The sequence below is a fragment of the Hyposmocoma kahamanoa genome, unplaced genomic scaffold (genome assembly GCF_003589595.1).
Source record: "Hyposmocoma kahamanoa isolate Upper Pololo Valley unplaced genomic scaffold, ASM358959v1 78, whole genome shotgun sequence".
Lineage (NCBI taxonomy): Eukaryota > Metazoa > Arthropoda > Insecta > Lepidoptera > Cosmopterigidae > Hyposmocoma > Hyposmocoma kahamanoa.
The window spans coordinates 15419933-15439190 of NW_020653945.1; the positions used below are offsets into that span (position 1 = coordinate 15419933).

At 36.0% G+C, this 19258-nt stretch overlaps 1 protein-coding gene across 1 annotated transcript in view; it reads left to right on the top strand.

The window, feature by feature from the left end:
* The window catches only part of LOC113233342 (filamin-A), a 120102-nt gene that overhangs the window by 74287 nt on the left and 26557 nt on the right, over positions 1-19258 (top strand). Inside the window, 12 exon segments of the mRNA XM_026468446.1 lie at positions 9864-10003; positions 10164-10289; positions 10444-10564; positions 11776-11849; positions 12682-12838; positions 13374-13582; positions 14519-14698; positions 15648-15722; positions 16494-16653; positions 17614-17762; positions 17855-17927; positions 18689-18856. Coding sequence (XP_026324231.1) covers positions 9864-10003; positions 10164-10289; positions 10444-10564; positions 11776-11849; positions 12682-12838; positions 13374-13582; positions 14519-14698; positions 15648-15722; positions 16494-16653; positions 17614-17762; positions 17855-17927; positions 18689-18856 — 1632 coding nt within the window.

The following is a 19258-nucleotide window of genomic DNA, read 5'->3' on the forward strand; positions in this document are numbered from 1 at the left end:
GGCTGTATTACAATACAATAAACACAGTAAGTACATGGGTAAGATGGCGTTTACTACATAGTTGAGACCGTGTAATTTAACGAAATTAGTATATGGAGCTAATTTAATTTGAATACGGCGATTAAAATACCGTTTTGTGTAGATTTAATTTTGTTGTTATGCTAAATAAAATTTATTAGCTTAGAAAGGTAAACAGTAGCTTTGTTCAACGTGATAATTCCAACCGGTTTTGAATGCGTTAGCAATTTTTTTAGATCATTTTTTGTGAGAAGCCATTGAACACCCAACTGGTCGTAATCGTAAAAAGATCAATATGCCAAGAGTTTTGATATGCAAATTTGAACACGCAAAAAAAGAAATAATAGGTATAATTTAGTAATATCACAGGGTTCATTTTTAAAATAAGGCGTCTCACAAATATTAGACAATTCCCTTTACTTAAGTCCCTACCTACATGTCGTGTCTCAGTCGTTAAGTATTTTAATCGTGTGAACACTCTCATAATTATTTATTTTAAACTGTTCACCTTGAACCACGCATTTGAACAACTATTTAAAAGTTTTCCTGTAAAGTACTTACATTTTAGATGTAATGTCTGCGCTCATATTATTTATATCATACAGTATTCGTGCTTGCCTGCATTAGTGACGTCATAATATTCTATACAAAGTAATATCAACGTACTACAACATAATGAAATTCTTGCTTCCTGAATCGGAAAATCGATTCCTTGGGGAATCTATTTCCACGTATACATCAAAGTATGTGAGTTTCTTGTAATACAATACATTTTATGAGTAATAATCATGTAATGTAATGTGCCAGACAATCACACCAGATTTCCCGGTCTCAAACTAGGGAATTCCCTGTACTATGGATACCAGGGTAACGGTTTTCACTACAGGACTCTACCTGGAACACCCAGACCAGAACAAATTTAGAATAGAACCCAGGACCTTCGCATCCAGCGCCCACAGTGCAAACCGAAGGCTAACCAAGGTCGTCAAGTAGAGCTTACTTTGAGTATTATAATTTGTATGTAGGTTAAAGCTCTTGTTTTCATATTTGTTTTAAAACTAATTACAATCTACTTTGATTTCAACTGTCACGATTTTCACACATAAGTTGCTTTTTAATAAAAAATCAAATAATTACAATCCAGTCTTTTTACAAGACTAAACATCGAAAACGGTAAAATTGATTGCCCTGACCTGTTGGGTGATATTTCGTTTATACTCCTAGGTACGCGTACTATATGACCCTATCACCTTGTTACTGTTCCCTTATCAGGGACTAATAGATAAAATAGACAAAATAATACTTTTTGTAGAACTGGCAAGAGTTTGTATAGTGTACTGAGCAACCATGGTCTGGATGTTGACATATTTGATTGCAACGTCAATACAGTAAAGCATAAACTCAATAATACAGTGAAGAGAAACCTGTAAGTTGTGATGTCCCACAGGGTAGCATTTTAAGCCCTATATTGTTTTTATGTTATATTAACGATCTGCGCCAGTTAAATATAGACAACTGTAAAATTATATCATATGCTGACGACACTACACTTACTTTTTATGGTGACATTTGGCCCAACGTTTTTAAACTTGCACAGCAGGGTTTTTAAAGGGTATGCCATTGGCTGGCAGTAAACTCTCTCACCCTTAATGCTGGTAAAACCAAATATGTTCCTTTCTCGATTCGCAATCCACCTTTCCCTGATAATGTTTATTATAAAATCATAACTCACAGCTGTTACAATGATAACTCAGGAGCTGGTTCGGACAACTGCATCTCTATTGAGCGAACAGACAATATCACATATATATAGGGGTCATAATAGACAAAAATCTGACATTTGAGGAACATATCAATGATCTTACTTCCAAAGTGAGGAGATTAGCTTATGTCTTCAGACATTTGAGAAATGTTGTTGAGATAAATCTCCTGAAAAACATTTATGTTGCCCTTTGTCAGTCTATCCTTTCTTACTGCATAACAGCTTGGGGTGGCGCTTCAATGTCACACTTACTTCCATTGGAAAGGGCGTTGTCTTCACAAACCACGTTTGTTTCCTACGGTCGAATTATATAAATTAGGTGAGGTGTTAACTGTTCGTCAGCTGTACATTCTTTCGACAGTACTAAGACGACATTCCGAAAGTGTTTTTACACCGGATCACTGAAATGCACAAATACGACGTCATTACATGGTTTGCCCAGCTGTTAAGACAAAACTTCATTTATGCTAAATTTTTTAGGTACCAGGGGAATCGACTGTATAATAAATTAAATAAAAGTATTTCCCTCTATGACAAGACTTCGAAAGAGAATAAGGTGACAATAACTAAATGGTTATTATAACTTAATTATGTTGAGACTGAAGGTTTACTTTGCGGTCTGGTATGATTAGACACACACATACACGCATGCACGCACGCACGCACACGCACACACACGTCACATAACATAACTATATATATCCATTCCACATTTTTAAGACTCGCTAGCGTAGTTTGTTCTTTGCTTACATGTTAACCTTAACTATTTATGTAGTAGTTTTAACTATACCACAGAATTTTTGTTTTATTTCATTGCACTGTCGAAGAGAATAAATACATTATTACATTACATTATTACATTACTTGGTGGTAAACGACATGCCTGTCCATAGCAGCTACAGTATCATTCAGACATTAAATCGCAAACATCTAAGAGGCACTGCCACTGCGCTCGTCATCCTGAGAGAAAAGTTGACAAGTCCCTTGTTTCTTTTTATTAAGTGTTTGAAGCTATTGGTTTGACACGAATAAAAAAAATTAAGACAAATAATCAATATTAATTGAACATAATTTTCTAAAATAAAAGTAACTTACATAAAGTAATTGTCCATCGACAACACATCTTTTAATAATAGTTAAGGGGAAGACACTTGGTTCATTGTCACTACCTACAGTACTGGCACGCCATGATGGCCGTTTTGACAAATTACAATACAATAGTGAGGTCAAATCTCAATTTGTTATCGAAAAAAACATAATCAAATGCGAGTCGATTCAAAAGCTTTAATAAAACGCAAATATTTTTTTTTATATCGTCAATTCGAAACCGCTTTGTTTTGCATTGAATTTTGACGCGAGTTTGCCGGAGGTAGAATTTGTGCTGGACAGCGAGCCTATAAGTTACGATCGAATTAGATTTCATTTTTTTAAATTCGTATTTCGAAAAACAAATGCCGAGTTTGTCGTAAAATTATACATCCATAAATTTTACTGCACGTTACTATTGACAACAATGTACATCAATTAGCTCCTTCAATGTAGTTATGAATTAACACGAAACTTGATGAGCGGACAAACGTCAAAACGGCCATCATAGCGTGTCGGTATTATAATTATCATTTTATTAGCTATAATTTAAATACACTAACTCAAATAGTGTAATTCTTTGTAGTCTACGCACTATATTAAGTATTTTCTAGTAACTGTATAGCCTCTATGTTCCCACGTGATGAAATCTATATTCGTGAGCTTCGGTACTTCGACGTACATATTTATCACTTCTATATACGGGCTCTACATCCAAATCGAGATGCAGAGCCTCAAACCTTAATGAGTGCAATTTGGGTGAATGATAATCATCAAAGTGACTCGCCATGATGTTCTGCAGATTCATAGATATCGTAGAGGTTTCCCGATACTGAACGCACATTGTCAATACATACTAATAACAATTTAATAGGGAAATAATAACAAAATAAATGTACTTTCGTTGGATAACTTTCGCAAAGAAACAGTGCTCGTAATCGTATATAGACGTAAGATACTACTTCCGTTTTTTAACGATTTCCAGCAAAGCCGGTAGATGTTACGTGTAACTTGAGTAAATAAGACGGATGTAATGACCATCCGTATTTGAAGTGTGTTGTTGTAACCAGAAAAGAAAAATTCGCCAATACTTACACTACCTTTTTTACAATCACACTTAATTTGTGCTTGTTATTTATGAGCCTGCATATTTATTAACCTACAAATATCGACATTTATGTATGTCCAACATTAAGTCTAGACTAGTATCGACGTTTACAACACGTTACGACGTTAACAGGAAGTTAGGTATCCTAATTTTGTTAAACTATATTTATAAATTTAGATAAAACGTGATAATAATGAACATCTAATGTTAATTTACTTTGAAATGATCCTATTCAGTTAAATTACATATTTAACCCAATATATCTTACAAAAATTCAAAAGATTTTCAAAAACGGTTTTTGTCGTACACCTGACTATAAAATCTCCATAATTCTACGTTTGGGGACCGGTTTCTGAACGTCCACTTAATCTTGATTTACTACCAAAGCATTTTTGACTTTTGGAAACTACCTAATGCGAGAGAGAAGCATCAACATAGTATCGCTTTCATTTAATCAGATTTATGTGAATTCTACTATTGCTTAGGTTTAATAGTCTTTAGGGAACGTAATCAGCTTTCATTTTAAAATTTCCTACAAATTTAACCAAAATTATAGAATTAATTATCTTTTAACACTCCTGTAAACTACTAAAGGGCATTATCATTTGCGCTACGCTCCAAATTTTTATTTAACTACACCTTGTAACACAGATTTACATGTCAAACATGTGTTACGCAAGTGCGTCGCGTAAAACAACAATGGCGTTCAAAATCGAATGTTTATGCAATAAGTTTTATAATCCCTCGTGACAGGGCAAAGCACTGAGTTAGGAACGGACTTGGTACAGGCTTAACAACAAGTTCCATCAATTATGGAATGGCCGATGTGGTCATTACCCGTAGGACCGTTAGTTCCCTATGCCAGAACGGTCACGATGTAAGAAAGCGTTGTACCTCATCGATTTCAAAAATTATTAATGATAGCAAACGGGTGACCAACTTTACATTCACAATTTATTAAAATATGCTTTGTAACATTTTTGTGAAAACCTGTTCGCAATCTATAGTCGAATGCCAGGTGTCGATTGTATCAAAATATTTTGTTATTCACATAACAATGTTTCCTTAACTTTCCCTACTCAAATCGAAGGGTTTCTGTTTTATGACAATTGGGTTCTTTTTTGATATTTTCTGAGTTTTTAGGAATAGTTGCATTATTTTTAAGCAATTAAAATTAATTGATTGATTTTTAGGTTTTTTTCTCTGCCTATTTTCGATGGCGATTTTTATTATTTAAATATTCTAGCATATTTAAATAATAAAAGCATTATTTACTTAACATTCGAGTGTAGTAACCTGAAATATTATTCAATATTTCACGATAATATACTCGAATACTTGAATAATAAAATTGCCACCGAAATTAAGTAATATACCTACCCAATAAAATTAACCAAATCTACGTTTATACAATGTCTAGTAACACGTACATAGGTACAATCAGACGAAGTACGTGAAAAAACAGTTTTTTATACTTATTACATCACCCTATCAGAACTGTTAATTGCCTTCGTATTCGCTTATACCTATGTTACAAGCTCATGTTTACCGTTAGATTCCTGACTCGTGGCGAAACCAGTAGGGCGGCTACGAGGCGACTGTGTGCATACCTCGGATGCTCCGCATACCACCGAATCTATTTAGTCAAACTAGGTTTGTTACACGTGTCCAAATTTGCATACACTGCAAAATTCTACCTTCCTATGGTATCATCTCCAGTCGGAAGTTGGTAATCACCTTGGCAATCCTTAATTGACGACTTCATTGGCTGAACGGATTATACTGGGCGCTAGGTTTTTTTTTAGAATCAAATATAATCAAATCAAGTGACGGGACGAACTACTCGTGCGCCTGATGGTAAGCTACACGCCTGTCCGTAACAGTTGCAGTGCCACTCAGAGCTTTAAATCGCAAAGATCTGAAGGGCACTGATACTGCCCCCGTCACCCTGAGACATAAGTTGACAAGTCCCATGTGCCTGTAATTCCACCATCACCCTTAACCCTTCAAAACCGAAACACAGTATGCACACATTACCGCTTGCTGAAATATGTAAGATGACCGTATTTTTCTGAACGAACTCTTTCACAAGGAGCTCTACTGCTACTAAAAAAGATGAGAAGGTCCCGGGTTCGATTCCTGGTAGGATCAGGGAGATAAACTTTTGTAAATAGGAAATGAAACTATTTTTCCGGATTTAAATCGCGTATATTTGTTTTTTCAAACAAACCGACGTTTCGGGCCCTACAGGTCCCATGGTCACGGTTGACTGAGGTGGTACAGTCATCAACTAGTTATGTCTAATATTAATGCAAACCACCCTATTTTTTCACTATAGCTATAGCTAACTTAGTTAACTGCCTCCGTGGCCGAACGGTTACCATGCCGGACTGCCACACAGAGGTCCCAGGTTCGATTCCCGGGCCGGGAGAAATATTTGTATGGCCTACATTTATTTCTCTCGTGGGTTTGGGTGTAATTTGTGGTTGTCTATGTGTGTGTCCATGGCAGTGAGTGTGAGCGTTAAAAAAAGTTAATTAAATACTTTATTTTTAATTTTACAAAGAAACATTCCAATTTATGCTATATTACGTTTTACAAATTATTTTATTGAATGAATTTTTATTAACGTGACCATGGTTGTTTGAAAAACAAATATACGCCATTTAAATTCGGAAAAATAGTTTCATTTCTTATTTTGTAAATTGGTTCTGGTCTGGAAGTGCCTTGGAGTGTATTCCGTTGCTCTAGTACTCATAGTACAGGGAATTTCCTACTTTGAGATTAGGCAATTGATGTGGTTGTTTGGCAGAATGGCACAATGTTGATACAATTTGTCTAGTTATCATACTGCTACTCTAAATAGTCTTCTGGTATCGAGTTTTACGCGGTTGCTACACATTGGAAATAAATCTATTTTTTCGGATCCAAATCAGGTATCTTTGGTTTTTCAAGCAAACCAACGTTTTTTACAGGTCCCATGGTCAGGGCTGACAGTTGGCAATGTAGTGTTTGATTAAACAAATATGTAGTGGATTTTAGATTCGTCTTTAGTTTCGATTTAGATTTTAGTTTTATTTTCAAAATATTCTATTATTTTTGATGAAATTTGTTTACCACTGGCAATTTTCTACAATTAACATCAATTACCTAAGTTTGAACTTGATATTAAGAACTTTATATTTTGTCGAATACTTTTTTGTGAAAATACTGCGCCAGTTGGCTAATTTTATTGATACAAAGATCGAACAACACAAAAAAAATCCCTCGTTCTGACTTTCGATATTGTGAAAATATAGCCTGACCCTTAAGTACTAAAATTTAAATAGGTACCTATATAAATATACGGTTCTATAAATTCCGCATCTCGTCAAGAGACACTGTCCAATTTGTCACTATCCACAAAGTGATTAATAAAGAAGCTACTATAAAACTGCTCTCCCAGTCATATCTAACGCAATCGCATTTTGGTAACTTTCGATTTTTTTTAACAATACCAACTTACAAGACGAACAAGTCGTGCACCGTGTGGTAAGCGATACGCTTGTCCATAGCAGTTGCAGTGCCACTCAGAGCTTTAAGGCACTAACCACTGCGCCCGTCACTGAGACATAACTTGCCAAGTCCCATATGCCTGTTATTTCACCAGCACCCTTTCTCTTCCAAACCGGAACGCAGTAATGCTCACTTTACTGCTTGGCGGCAGAAACAGGTAAGGTGGCAGCACTTCCCTGGACGAACTCTTTCACAAGGAGCTCTACTGCTACGTACTGCACGTGATATTTGCATATTGAAGGTTTTTTTCCTTGAAAAATATCAATTGCGCTGATTTTGCGTAACAATAAAACTGAAACTAAATAAGATACAAAAAAAAGTAATTTAAGGCCAGAATTTATAACACTGGCACTTAAATATTATCTCAATGAGCTTTATAATAATCTTATTGAAATATATAAGATATTAACAATTTCTCTAACTTTGCGAAAGTATATAGTTATACCACCAAATGATAAACAAATTTACTGTTCGATACGAAGCATTGCTTGTAGTTAATCTCGTCACTAATCAGTTGACCTCGATCAGGCTAACGAACGCATCGACCTTTTAATTTCGCAAAGGTTTTATGGCAGTCGCTTTATAAACACCATTTTTAATTAATATTTTCATGTATGGACTGCCCAGTTGACCATTAATATCGGCAACTGCCGTCTCGTACCTGGAACTCTGATGTTAAGGGAATTACGTCAAATGGTTATATTTTTCGTTAAAAATTCTCTCCATTCCCCTCCACTAAAGCATTTTTTTATTTATCTTATAAAAGTGAAGTTTTGAAATGCTAGTAACAAAATTGTTCGTCATATGGCGCTAAGGCGTCTAATTGACCCTACTGCCAGATCTTAGGTTGTAATTTTAATGTTGTCACATTTTTTCGCGGGATATCGTTACATCTTTGCGATACGATACGAACGGCCATTTTGAAACCTAATCTAATTACTAATCAAATTGTACGTTAGTCATTATTATTATTTATTTATTGAGCATTGGCCATGAGCTTAAAAAGGTAACAAATAATGATGGAACTTAAAATAAATAATAAAAAAATAAAAATTAATTCATTTAAACACTGTAACTACAAAAACTCGCCATTATTTCTCGTACGTTATCTTATTTATGATTTTGGTATGACCCATAGACTAAAAATGTTTTACTTTTTCCAAAAGAATAAAGTAGATTATTTTTTCAGCCTCTATTATCTTCAGTACCAAGTAAAAAGACTCCAAAAATGCTGAGTGACGAATAAATTAAAGTGATTGGTCATACTACCATAAAACAATTTGCTAAACCACTTAGAAAGTTTGAGAAATATTTCCATCATGCTGACTAATGCATCGATAGACGTTTTATTCGCCGCTCACCAACTTCTTGCGAAAAAGTATAATTATAGTTCGTAAAATCGTTCTTCGTAAAAGTAAAAAGTTTGTGAACCCACATCGCTACAGTGCTTTCTTCATCGCCTACGATTATCTGCTTGTTTCGCTTTGATTAACTCGTTAAGTGTAAATGCTAGCTACATTTACTTACCCACTATAACATGACTAGGTATATAAAGGTAATTAAGTTCTATAAGTAGGCTAATAACACGAGAATTCTTAAGTATCGGAAACAAAATTGTACTTAAATGGTAGCTAAAATTATTATTATAAAGTTAATGTAATAAACAAGAATTCTAAAACTTCATTTTCGCTTTGTAAATGTTGTAACACCAAGTAACTACCTACAGTCCACACACTGTTTATGGTGAATCAACTTGTAGTTAGGTATTTTATAAGTAAAAAAAATCCATATCCAGTATACCTAATCGTACCGCAGCAAACCAGTGCAGCGTTATTATGTGCAATTTAACAACTTGATTGGTCAGTTGCATGCTAACCCACTACGACTAATGAAACACCCAGCCGTTCTAATTATTCTGCTTCCACATGTACAATACAAATCCATCAGCTCTATAACAATCTACTGGTTTACAGAAACAATTATGATGTTATTACCTGCCCCAATGTTATTATTCTCGAATTCCAAATGCTAAGTAAATATTGACATTAGGTATTACTGGAATTTGAGGTCATTATGTGAAATATGGGTAACGAGGTAAAGTAAATTCTTAGATAGACATGCATTCTGTTCCACTATTATAACTGACGTGTTCGAGTAATAAAATAATAAAAATTTTCACCAAAATTGAGTACAAAAAACTTACTTGAAAATTACTGACCTGCTATAAACACTCCGTGGCACTTGCTTGGAAGCTGGACTGTATTAAGTTTTCTCATAAAACTATCGTTTTTTAGTAGTTGAGCGTTAACTCATTTTTGTGTGTACTTGTTACAGGGTCTCCGTGGACGGTCGAGGTGATGGCGGGGCCGGCGGGCGGCGGCGGAGGCGAACCGACTAGGCTAATCCCTGCTCGAGTGCCTGCCGTCTTTGAAATATCCACCGCGCCTGGCACTGCTACTTTTAGCAAAAATGAGGTAGGTACCTTTGCCCTATAGCCCATCAGCGACACTATCAAGACAACGAAAGGTATTGAATGATTTCACGTTTAATTTTTTTGGACGTGGTTACTCGAGCCGTCTGGTTAACCCAATGTCGGGCACTTTTTTCGACTATCAAGATTTTTTTTTCATTTAGGTGGGTGTTACCGTGACCGCGCCATCACGGCGACCGGTGACGGCCAGGGTACTGGACGTGGCAGAGCGTCCAGGGGTCTTCCGCATCGAGTTCACGCCGGAGGAAGTCGGCACACACTTGATTGATGTAAGACCTATTACTTCATAATGTCGCAACCGCGCGAATGTGTTTATTCGTATTTCAAGACAATATTATGCGAGTGCGCATTTAGGGATCGTTGTAGATCTTTCCCTTCTCGTAATTGACATGTAGATTATTATTATAGGTATAATTTTCGCAGGTGTCAATCGCTGACGACAAACTAGCAGCTGGCCCCTTGGTAGCCAAGGTATACGACGCCAGTCTTATCAAGGTCACCGATGTTGGCAACGCCATCGTAGGACAACAGTGCCAATTCAGAGGTATGTATATGTATAGCAAGCACATTAAAACATCTATATGGTGGTAAGTAAATACATAGTAATAACATTATAAACTGGGATGGATAAACCCGATAAAATTGATAGTTATTTGCACACCTATTATCCCGATGTTAAGGTCAGGTTGCACAGGCCATGCTCACGAGTTGGCAGTTTGTGTATTAATGTTATTAAAATGCCCGCGAAAGTTTAAAAACTCATAAGTAAACAGTATCTGTCTATGATATTATTTTAGACAACTGTTTGTAGGACATTGCGTCTTTAGTATTATTTAAGCTTACTGGTATCTGTTAATGATATTATACTTTCTGTAGTTATTCAGAACGCCGAGCGCAGAGCTTATGCACACGGCGTACTTTATACGCGTCGACGACGCACGTATACGCACCGTAAACGCGCGTACCTATGTATCAAGAATTTTGATAAAAGGTAGTTACATGAAATTCTAAGTGTAAACTCCATTGGAGTATATAAGCTTCTTGCTTGCAACGCGATGTTTGCGCGCGTTTGAATTGATTCACTACAGCGCGACTACGGCGCGTATACGCGCAGATTACGCGCGTTCGTAAAACGCAAGTTAACGGCGCGTATAAAGTACTCTTACACGGATTTACTAGTTTAGGTACAATCTACATGTTTTATACATTACAATACATCATTCTTTAAAAAATGCAGATATGCTACTAGCGTCCGTGTCGTGAACATTCGAAAATGTCCTAATTGGATCTTCTTGCAATCAAACTACCTCGAACAAAAGGACTAATGCGACGTGTGTTTTAGGAAATGAGCTAATCACGATGGTAAAATAACATAAAACTCAAGGAATTCCATACCACGCGTCAGTTAGTAGCAATGTTTACATTATTGCTATATTTTTATTGTTTTTCTGTTTGTTTTAATGAATAACAGTAGTATACAATTTCTGTAGCGATTATGACACATTACCTACTTTTTGAAATGTTCAGTCTGTTCCACAAAATCATAATCGATGCCCCGGCAATGCACTTGATGCGCAACCTTTAAAAGATGGCTATCTCTTTTATTTAGACTCTTTTCCTGTCTTTTGTACTACTCATTATCGTAATTTTAAAAACGTCATTCTAAACGTCGTTTCAAACGTCGATTACTATGAACGTAATTAATATTTTATTACATAAATAAGCAACTTGATAATGACACTTTTTCCATTCCAGTGGACGCCAGCGCGGCTGGGGAGGGTCAACTAGAAATTTCAATCAATGAGGGAGAAGTCCCAAATCACGTTCAGGTATGAAATTAACTCAAAATAAGTTCCTTGCTTATATTATTTTTAGTACCTGCAGCTGATCTTTTTAACTGAGTATAATTATTAGTGAGTATAGTTATTAGTGTAATGTCTGGACCTATTGCGTCGTTCAATTAAGGGCGTCTTCAAATTAGACGCTTAAAATAGAAGCGCTACCGTGGCACTGAGACGCTGTAGCCGCGCCACTACTCGTTTTCATACAATATGTGTGAACGCGCCATAAGTAAGAACGAAAGCACAGGTTACAAGCTTGTAGAGCCAGCATGACAGGATAGCATGCTGTCCACACGTGTGATTTGGCAAGCTTTTACCAATGTTCGCGAGTGAGAACGTGCAAGAACGAAACATAACAAACTTGTGGCACCAGAATTACTAAACAGCAAAAGTGCAGCACGTTCAATAATTGTGGGGAACCCACGGCCTCTGTTATTCTATCATAACCTTTTGTTACTTTATTATTTATTATTACATATATTCATTCATCCATCTATACTGTAAAAGTAATTAAACTAGTGTTTTAAAATAATTATAAAACAAAATTATTCATATTTAACAGTTGGGAGCACAACTTAACCAGCTAATGATAGGGCAAGTGAATTGACAGTAGTGTGCAAGCGCATGCACCGCCCTAGCATTGGGGTCCCTCATGTATCAGCCAAAGTGCTCAGGATGCCATTCGTACTGAGTGAGACGCATGTAACGAAGTCGCGACACTACGCTTTAATATGATGGCACAGAAATCTTCAACATGTTTTTCAGCAAACATGGACTCCCGGACTACCGTTACCCAACTTCTTATCGTTATTTTTCTCAGGTGGTTGGTGGTGGCCGATGTCTAGTCTTCTGGAGGCCAGAAACTCCAACGCCGCACCGCGTCGATATCAAGTTCAACGGAGAGCCTGTGCCTTCGTCTCCATTCGTCTTCCATGTAGCGCCTGCACAAAGAGTCACTATTGACACTTCACAAATCGGTTAGTTGATGATTTTGTATATTATCTATTTACAGGAGCTTCGCGGTAACTTTGTTAAACAATTTTCACCAAATATAAAATATTGTCTTTGCATTACATTTTGTAAAATGATATAAATATACAAAAATATTACAAAAAAAAAGATTATTGTAACATTTGGTATGTAAAAGAACCCGAATACTATTTATATTTAACATTTTGTACGTAAAAGAACCCAAATACTATTATATTCTGTGGTGAAAGTCATTCTCTAAATGTTGTTGTTTAATTTTCATCTTAAATGCACCGTTTCAAAGTGCACTTTAGAATGCCCTTTATATAATGGCGCGAAGAGCTGATGTCAATTCAAGGATGTCAATTTTGTTTATTTAATTTTGTGGCTATAATCTCTTTAGATTGGTGTTTTTTCTCCAATTCATAACATTTTTTCACTACAGTCAATCACATTAAGGCTTAAAATAGAGTTACCAGTACTTGTATTCAAAAGATAGAAATTTCATCGACCGCCTTACCAATACATTGTTTGTCTTTTTAGAATTAATTCCTGTGGGCGAGCTAGCGTCATGTACAGTACGTGTAGAAGGCACCGGTGGCGGCGAGCTGACGGTAACAGTACGAGGACCGCGGGGCGAAATCCCCGTGCGGCTCACTGGCGATGCCGTCACGGCCCTGGTGGCTAGCTTCACACCGCGAAATGTTGGACCTCACACGCTCACCGCTCATTACAACAACCAACCTATCTCCGTAAGTAAATTACTAATACCTACGAGGTTAAGACAGATTATTACTAGAGATGAGAAAAACTGCTTATGTTTTTAAACGTTAAAACGTGCTTTTTTAACAAATCGTACTTTTCTTAAATAAGCGTGCTTTTTTTAAACGCATTTCACTTAAACGCCTTTTAGTTTGAGGCTTACCAAATCGTTTAGAAAAATGTTTAAGCGCATAGACTTTTATGTTAAAAAAAGCATGCAATGTTGTGTTGATAGCTAAAAGCAAGAGTAGACCACTAAAGGTTTTAAAATAAATAAGTTTATTTATAAAATTATTATTCACATTGATGAATTAATTTGTTTAGGAAACAGATAGCGGGACTTGAAGCATAAGCATGTTAACGCTTGCTTAAATTGAAAAGCTTGCTTATGTGCTTATTTTAAAAAGCAAACTATTTAAAGTGCTTTTCATTTAAATGCCCACATCTAATTATTACTAAACGACTTTATCTTTACCAAGAACAAAACTATTTCATATATATATAAATATTGGTATGTCTTGATAAACTTATAAAATGTTAGAACGATTGCATAACTATTTAAAATTAATAAAATAAAAATAGCCCTTATACGCTGATTACTTCTAAATTAATTCTAAGTTTAACCTAATGCTTATTTCTGACAGTATAAATTCTTAATTATAACATCAGCATCGGTTCTGGTTCTTATCAGGTTGTCCTCGACATAGGCCTCCTCCATATTTCTTCATAAGCAATGATCTTTTGCCGACCGGCGCCATTCTCGGTGCAGATCGTCTTCCCACCTTCCCACCATTTAATATTACCATTGAAATATTATTATATTTACCACAGAGCAATAGATAGATAAACATGTTCTAAATATCTAAACCATGTCAGAAACTTGCATTGCACTCAAGCTCATTAAATCCTTTGAACTTTCCTTCCAGGGAACACCATTCACATGTAAAGTATATGATGGGAAGTTAGTAAGCGTTTCTGGAGGCTCCTCTGCCCGTGTTGGAGTGCCTGTTCAACTGGCAGTTGACGCTGCACAAGCAGGAGAGGGCAACCTGGAAATCACTGTGGCCGCTAGAGGACTGAACATTCCCACTCAGGTTCACCCTCAGGTGAGTGTTTTTATTTCAATGACATTAAATAATTAATTAGTAACAATAATTATTATTATAATAATATTTAGTCAGCTTTGTTCATAATAACAATTATCAACTATTGTAATAAGACCAACCTACCTGTGTGAGTATTACTGCATTCTGATTTTGAAAGGTAAGCTTGCTGGTGATACTACAGGCAAATGAGACTTGTCAACTTTATGTCACTGGGTGACGGGCTCAGTGGCAGTGCCCCTTAATTATTTGCAGTTTAAAGCTATGAGTGGCACTACAACTGTTATAAGTACGCATGTCACTAGTTACCAGTTGCAATATTTGTTCATCTTGTCACTTGATATCACAAAAAATCCATAATTAAATAAAAAGTATATTTTATGTGCCAACTCAAAGATACATTTTTGTTACTCTCTGTATAAGGTACATATACGCATTTTCATTATACCTTGAAACACTTTACACTTGGAGGTAGGGTATTTATAGCAATAATTAAGAAGCTGTGTCTCTGTGTTACTATTTAAATCACTTGTTTCTAGCCAGCTGGTCTTATTTGTTTTTATAACATAAAGTGGACCAGACGGGACGGGACCAATAAGTCGTGCGCCTGATGGTAAGCTACACGCGTGTCCATAACAGTTACAGACACTCAGAGCTTTAAATTGCAAAGATCTGACGGACTACCACTGCGCCTATCGCCCTGACACATAAGTTGACAAGTCTCATGTGCCTGTAATTTTACCAGGACCCTTACCCTTCAAAACCGGAACAGGCTAATGCTGACATTACAGCTTGGTGGCAGAAATAAGTAAGGTGGCAGTATGACTCTGGACGAACTCTTTCACAAGGAGCTCTGCTGCTACTGGTCTTTTCTGTGGCTAGTATAGTATACACGATTGTATCATGTCTTGTAGTATATTTAGATTGTAACTTGTTGATCGTTTTGTTCCAGGGAAATGCTCGCTTCACTGTATCTTTCACGCCAACAGAAGCATGTGACCATGTTGTCAATGTTTCTTTTAATAAGGTAAAAAGCTTTAAATTATTTTTTAAGCTGTTAGAAAAGATAAGACAAAACTGAATCCCATTATTCTAGTAACTTTGCGTGTAATCTAAATAACAGAAAAAAGGCTTAAATACACTAACCTCGGCCAGCGTTACAGCTTTACGCCTTTTGCGTTGGAAACTCTGGGAGCACAGGCAAAACTATTTGCTAATGAGATTTCAGTTTATCTTAAGGTGACCAGAGTGTTACATCCAATAAAGAATAAGCTCAGTTATCCAAAGGGGGATTGTTTCCAGCCTCCTAATAGGTAATAATCTTTCTTTAAAATTTCTATCTTTCATTAGAAGAGTTAGAAGGTTGTAAATTTCTATTTTTTTATAATTTTACAATAGAATAACGCTTATTGCAACCATGGTATAAATACTGTAGTTACAAAAAAAAGGATGTCACATGGACCCTGCCAGGCTTATAGCAAATTGTACTTAAATCTAGTTTTTATTATAATAAATTAATATATAATTTCGGCGGTAATAATGCTGTCCGTTTTATTTTGTATGATGACCTATATGTTAAATATAAACATACATCAAGATTATTTTGCTAGAGATCACTATTGTACATGAATTCTGAGACTAAATAATAAATATGCTGTTTACATTAAGCATATTTATTATTCTCTTTGCTTTATTTTATACCAGTTATATATTTTATACCTTTGTGTGTTAAAAACTTGAAACTGCTTTTATATAAAAACAAAATCCAATTAGGCGTACAGCTAATATTATTTCCTAGATGCGAGTCCCAGGATGTCCGCTGGTAATCAAAGTGTCGGAGGGCACTGGTAGTGGGGCCAGAGTAACGCTACCCGGACCTGTCCCTCTCCACCAGCCAGCTGCGCTCACCCTCCACCATCCCACTGCCACTCTAGAGCAGATTGAAGTTAATGTCGAAGGTGAGCAATTGATATTTGTAGAAACTTTTTGTCAAGATTAAGATTCTGTATTACACACTTTAAATTTAAAATTAAGGTGCTAATATCTTGCTAATAATATTTATGTTGTTGTGTTTTTTGAGATATAATTGAGTTGAAATTCTCTTTTCTTCACTGACAATCGGTATTTACTCTGGTTTAGAACTATGTGGTGTAAATAAATATATGTCTTAAACTATTTTTATATCTAGAGGTGGCGCTTATTATTTCTATACACTTCTACGTTTTTTTTTTTGTATGTGCTTCATCGTACCTTTAATTCTCTTTACAGGGCGATATAAATGACCCAGTAACTAAAATAATATAAAAAAATTATAGGAAAGAAAAACACGAACTAAAAATCGCTCTAGGAGTGTTCGAAGGAGAAGTTACAAAAGCGCAAACTTATTTTTACATTTTATATGAAAATAAAATTGAAATAACACGAAGTTAGGTACTTAAGCTTTGCAGTACTAACTATCCACCTCTTATATGCTTAGTTTAATTCTGAACTAATTACACTAACTTAGCTTTAAACTATTTAGTTTACGTAGTGATTAATTAATATATTTTATTTTAATTTGTAATACTGAATGGTCAACAATCACATAAGATATGGGTATATGAGGGAGTAACTCTAAATATTAATTTACAGAAGATGCTCATGTTAACATGATGTTAAAGTAACATTCATTCAAAAGTTCATCCGCTTCGCCCTAACTCCTAACCAAATCCTATGAAAAGTAAAAAAAAAATTGTATATTTCTGGACTTAAATTCATAAAATGATTTCGCGAATTTTTAAAAAGCATCAATGTGTTGAATTAACTTCAGCACAATTACGTTACGTTGTTGCATTAGGTCCAAACAAATTGAACTAGGGATGGGGTTAAGAGAGTTAGGGCGTTGCGGTGTGCTGAGCATTGGCGGTGGCAACTGGCAGGTCCGAATGGCGCGTCGGTGCCAGCGGCGGTGTCGGCGGCGGGCGCCGGCGTATTTCGTGCCGAGTTTGTACCACGGGCAGTTGGAGAACATCGCCTGAACGTACTCGTTAACTCTGTGCCTATACCTGCTAGCCCGTTTCATCTCAAGGTAATACTAAAAATAACCAAGTCACGTCACTTTCATACTTATTTCAAACTCCTAATAGATGAAGAAAATTATTTTGCATATGTTCCTTCCAGGTATATGACGTTACTGCTATTAGAGTCAAAGATGTTGCTCATGGGACCGTTGGGAAGCCTGTCACATTTTTAGGTAAATTCATTTATTATTTTTTTAACATTGCATGTAATGCCACTTGACATAACTTTTTTTACCAATTTTAGAAGTAGTAGTAGGTTACGATGGAACTGACATATCGATTGTGAACTGGCAATCGGTGCTATCTCAATTTTGACTACTTAACAGAGTGAAGAAAACAATTGTTTGTGTCATTTATATAGCATCTGGTTTCTTAAATAAATTTTGTTCATCCTGTAAACTTGTCAAAATTGAAATAGTACCGGTTGCCAGTTCACAGTCGATATACATGGTACAAAAGTTCCTAAATAAATAAAGATAAAAAAAATACAACTCCTCGTGCAAAAGTTCATCCAGAGAAATACTGCTACCATATCTGTTTCTGCCACCAAGCAGTAGGAGCATTACTGCGTTTCGTTTTTGAAATTCAAGGGTACTGGTGAAACTACAGGCACATGGGACTTGTCGACTGTGTCTCAGGGTGCCGGGCGCAGTGACAGTGCCCCTCAGATCTTTGCAATTTAAAGGTCTGAGTGACACTCCACCTGTTATAGGTAGCCGTGTCGCTTACCATCAGGCGCACAACTTGTTCGTCCCGTCACTTGGTATATATAAAAAATAACAAGAATATTATATTATTTCGTGTATATATACGAGCGTGAAACGAAATTGATATACCAAAGTCGGAAAACATGTAGATCGTTAAAGCCACAGAAAGAGTGGACATTAATGTACAAAAATGGGTCGTATATCATTAACTTGACTTTTCTTTACAGTTGAGACGATGGCAGCGGGGCCGGGCAACCTAGAAGTAACAGTAAACGGCGGACGCGTACCGACTGCAGCGGCAGCTCAGGGCGCCCATACTTATGCTATCAGTTTCACCCCCCGCGATCCCAGACCACATACTGTAGAGCTACGCTTTAACGGGGATCATGTGCCTGGTGAGATATACACAGAAATATACTTATACCATAAACTACATTTAAGATTACCTCTTATTTAAAAATACCTCTTAAAAATAATGGAATAGAAAACAATTTATTTCAAAAAGAAACAACACAGCGCACATACATTTAACAACTACGATACATTACTTATAACTTAAAAAAACAATATTTAGGTGATAAACAAAGCAATAACACACAAATAAGAAATAAATAAATATGACAACAATTAATCAAATGAAAAGCCATAAAGCGTGTGTAGCGTGTCAGTGGTGTCCGTCAGGAAGGCTGGACCAAACGAGATATACAAATCAAACTGTACTCATTATGTACTACCATTTTCTACTATTTAGTACCTTTATTGACACATTTTCTACCTTTGCGCTAACGGAAGTATTA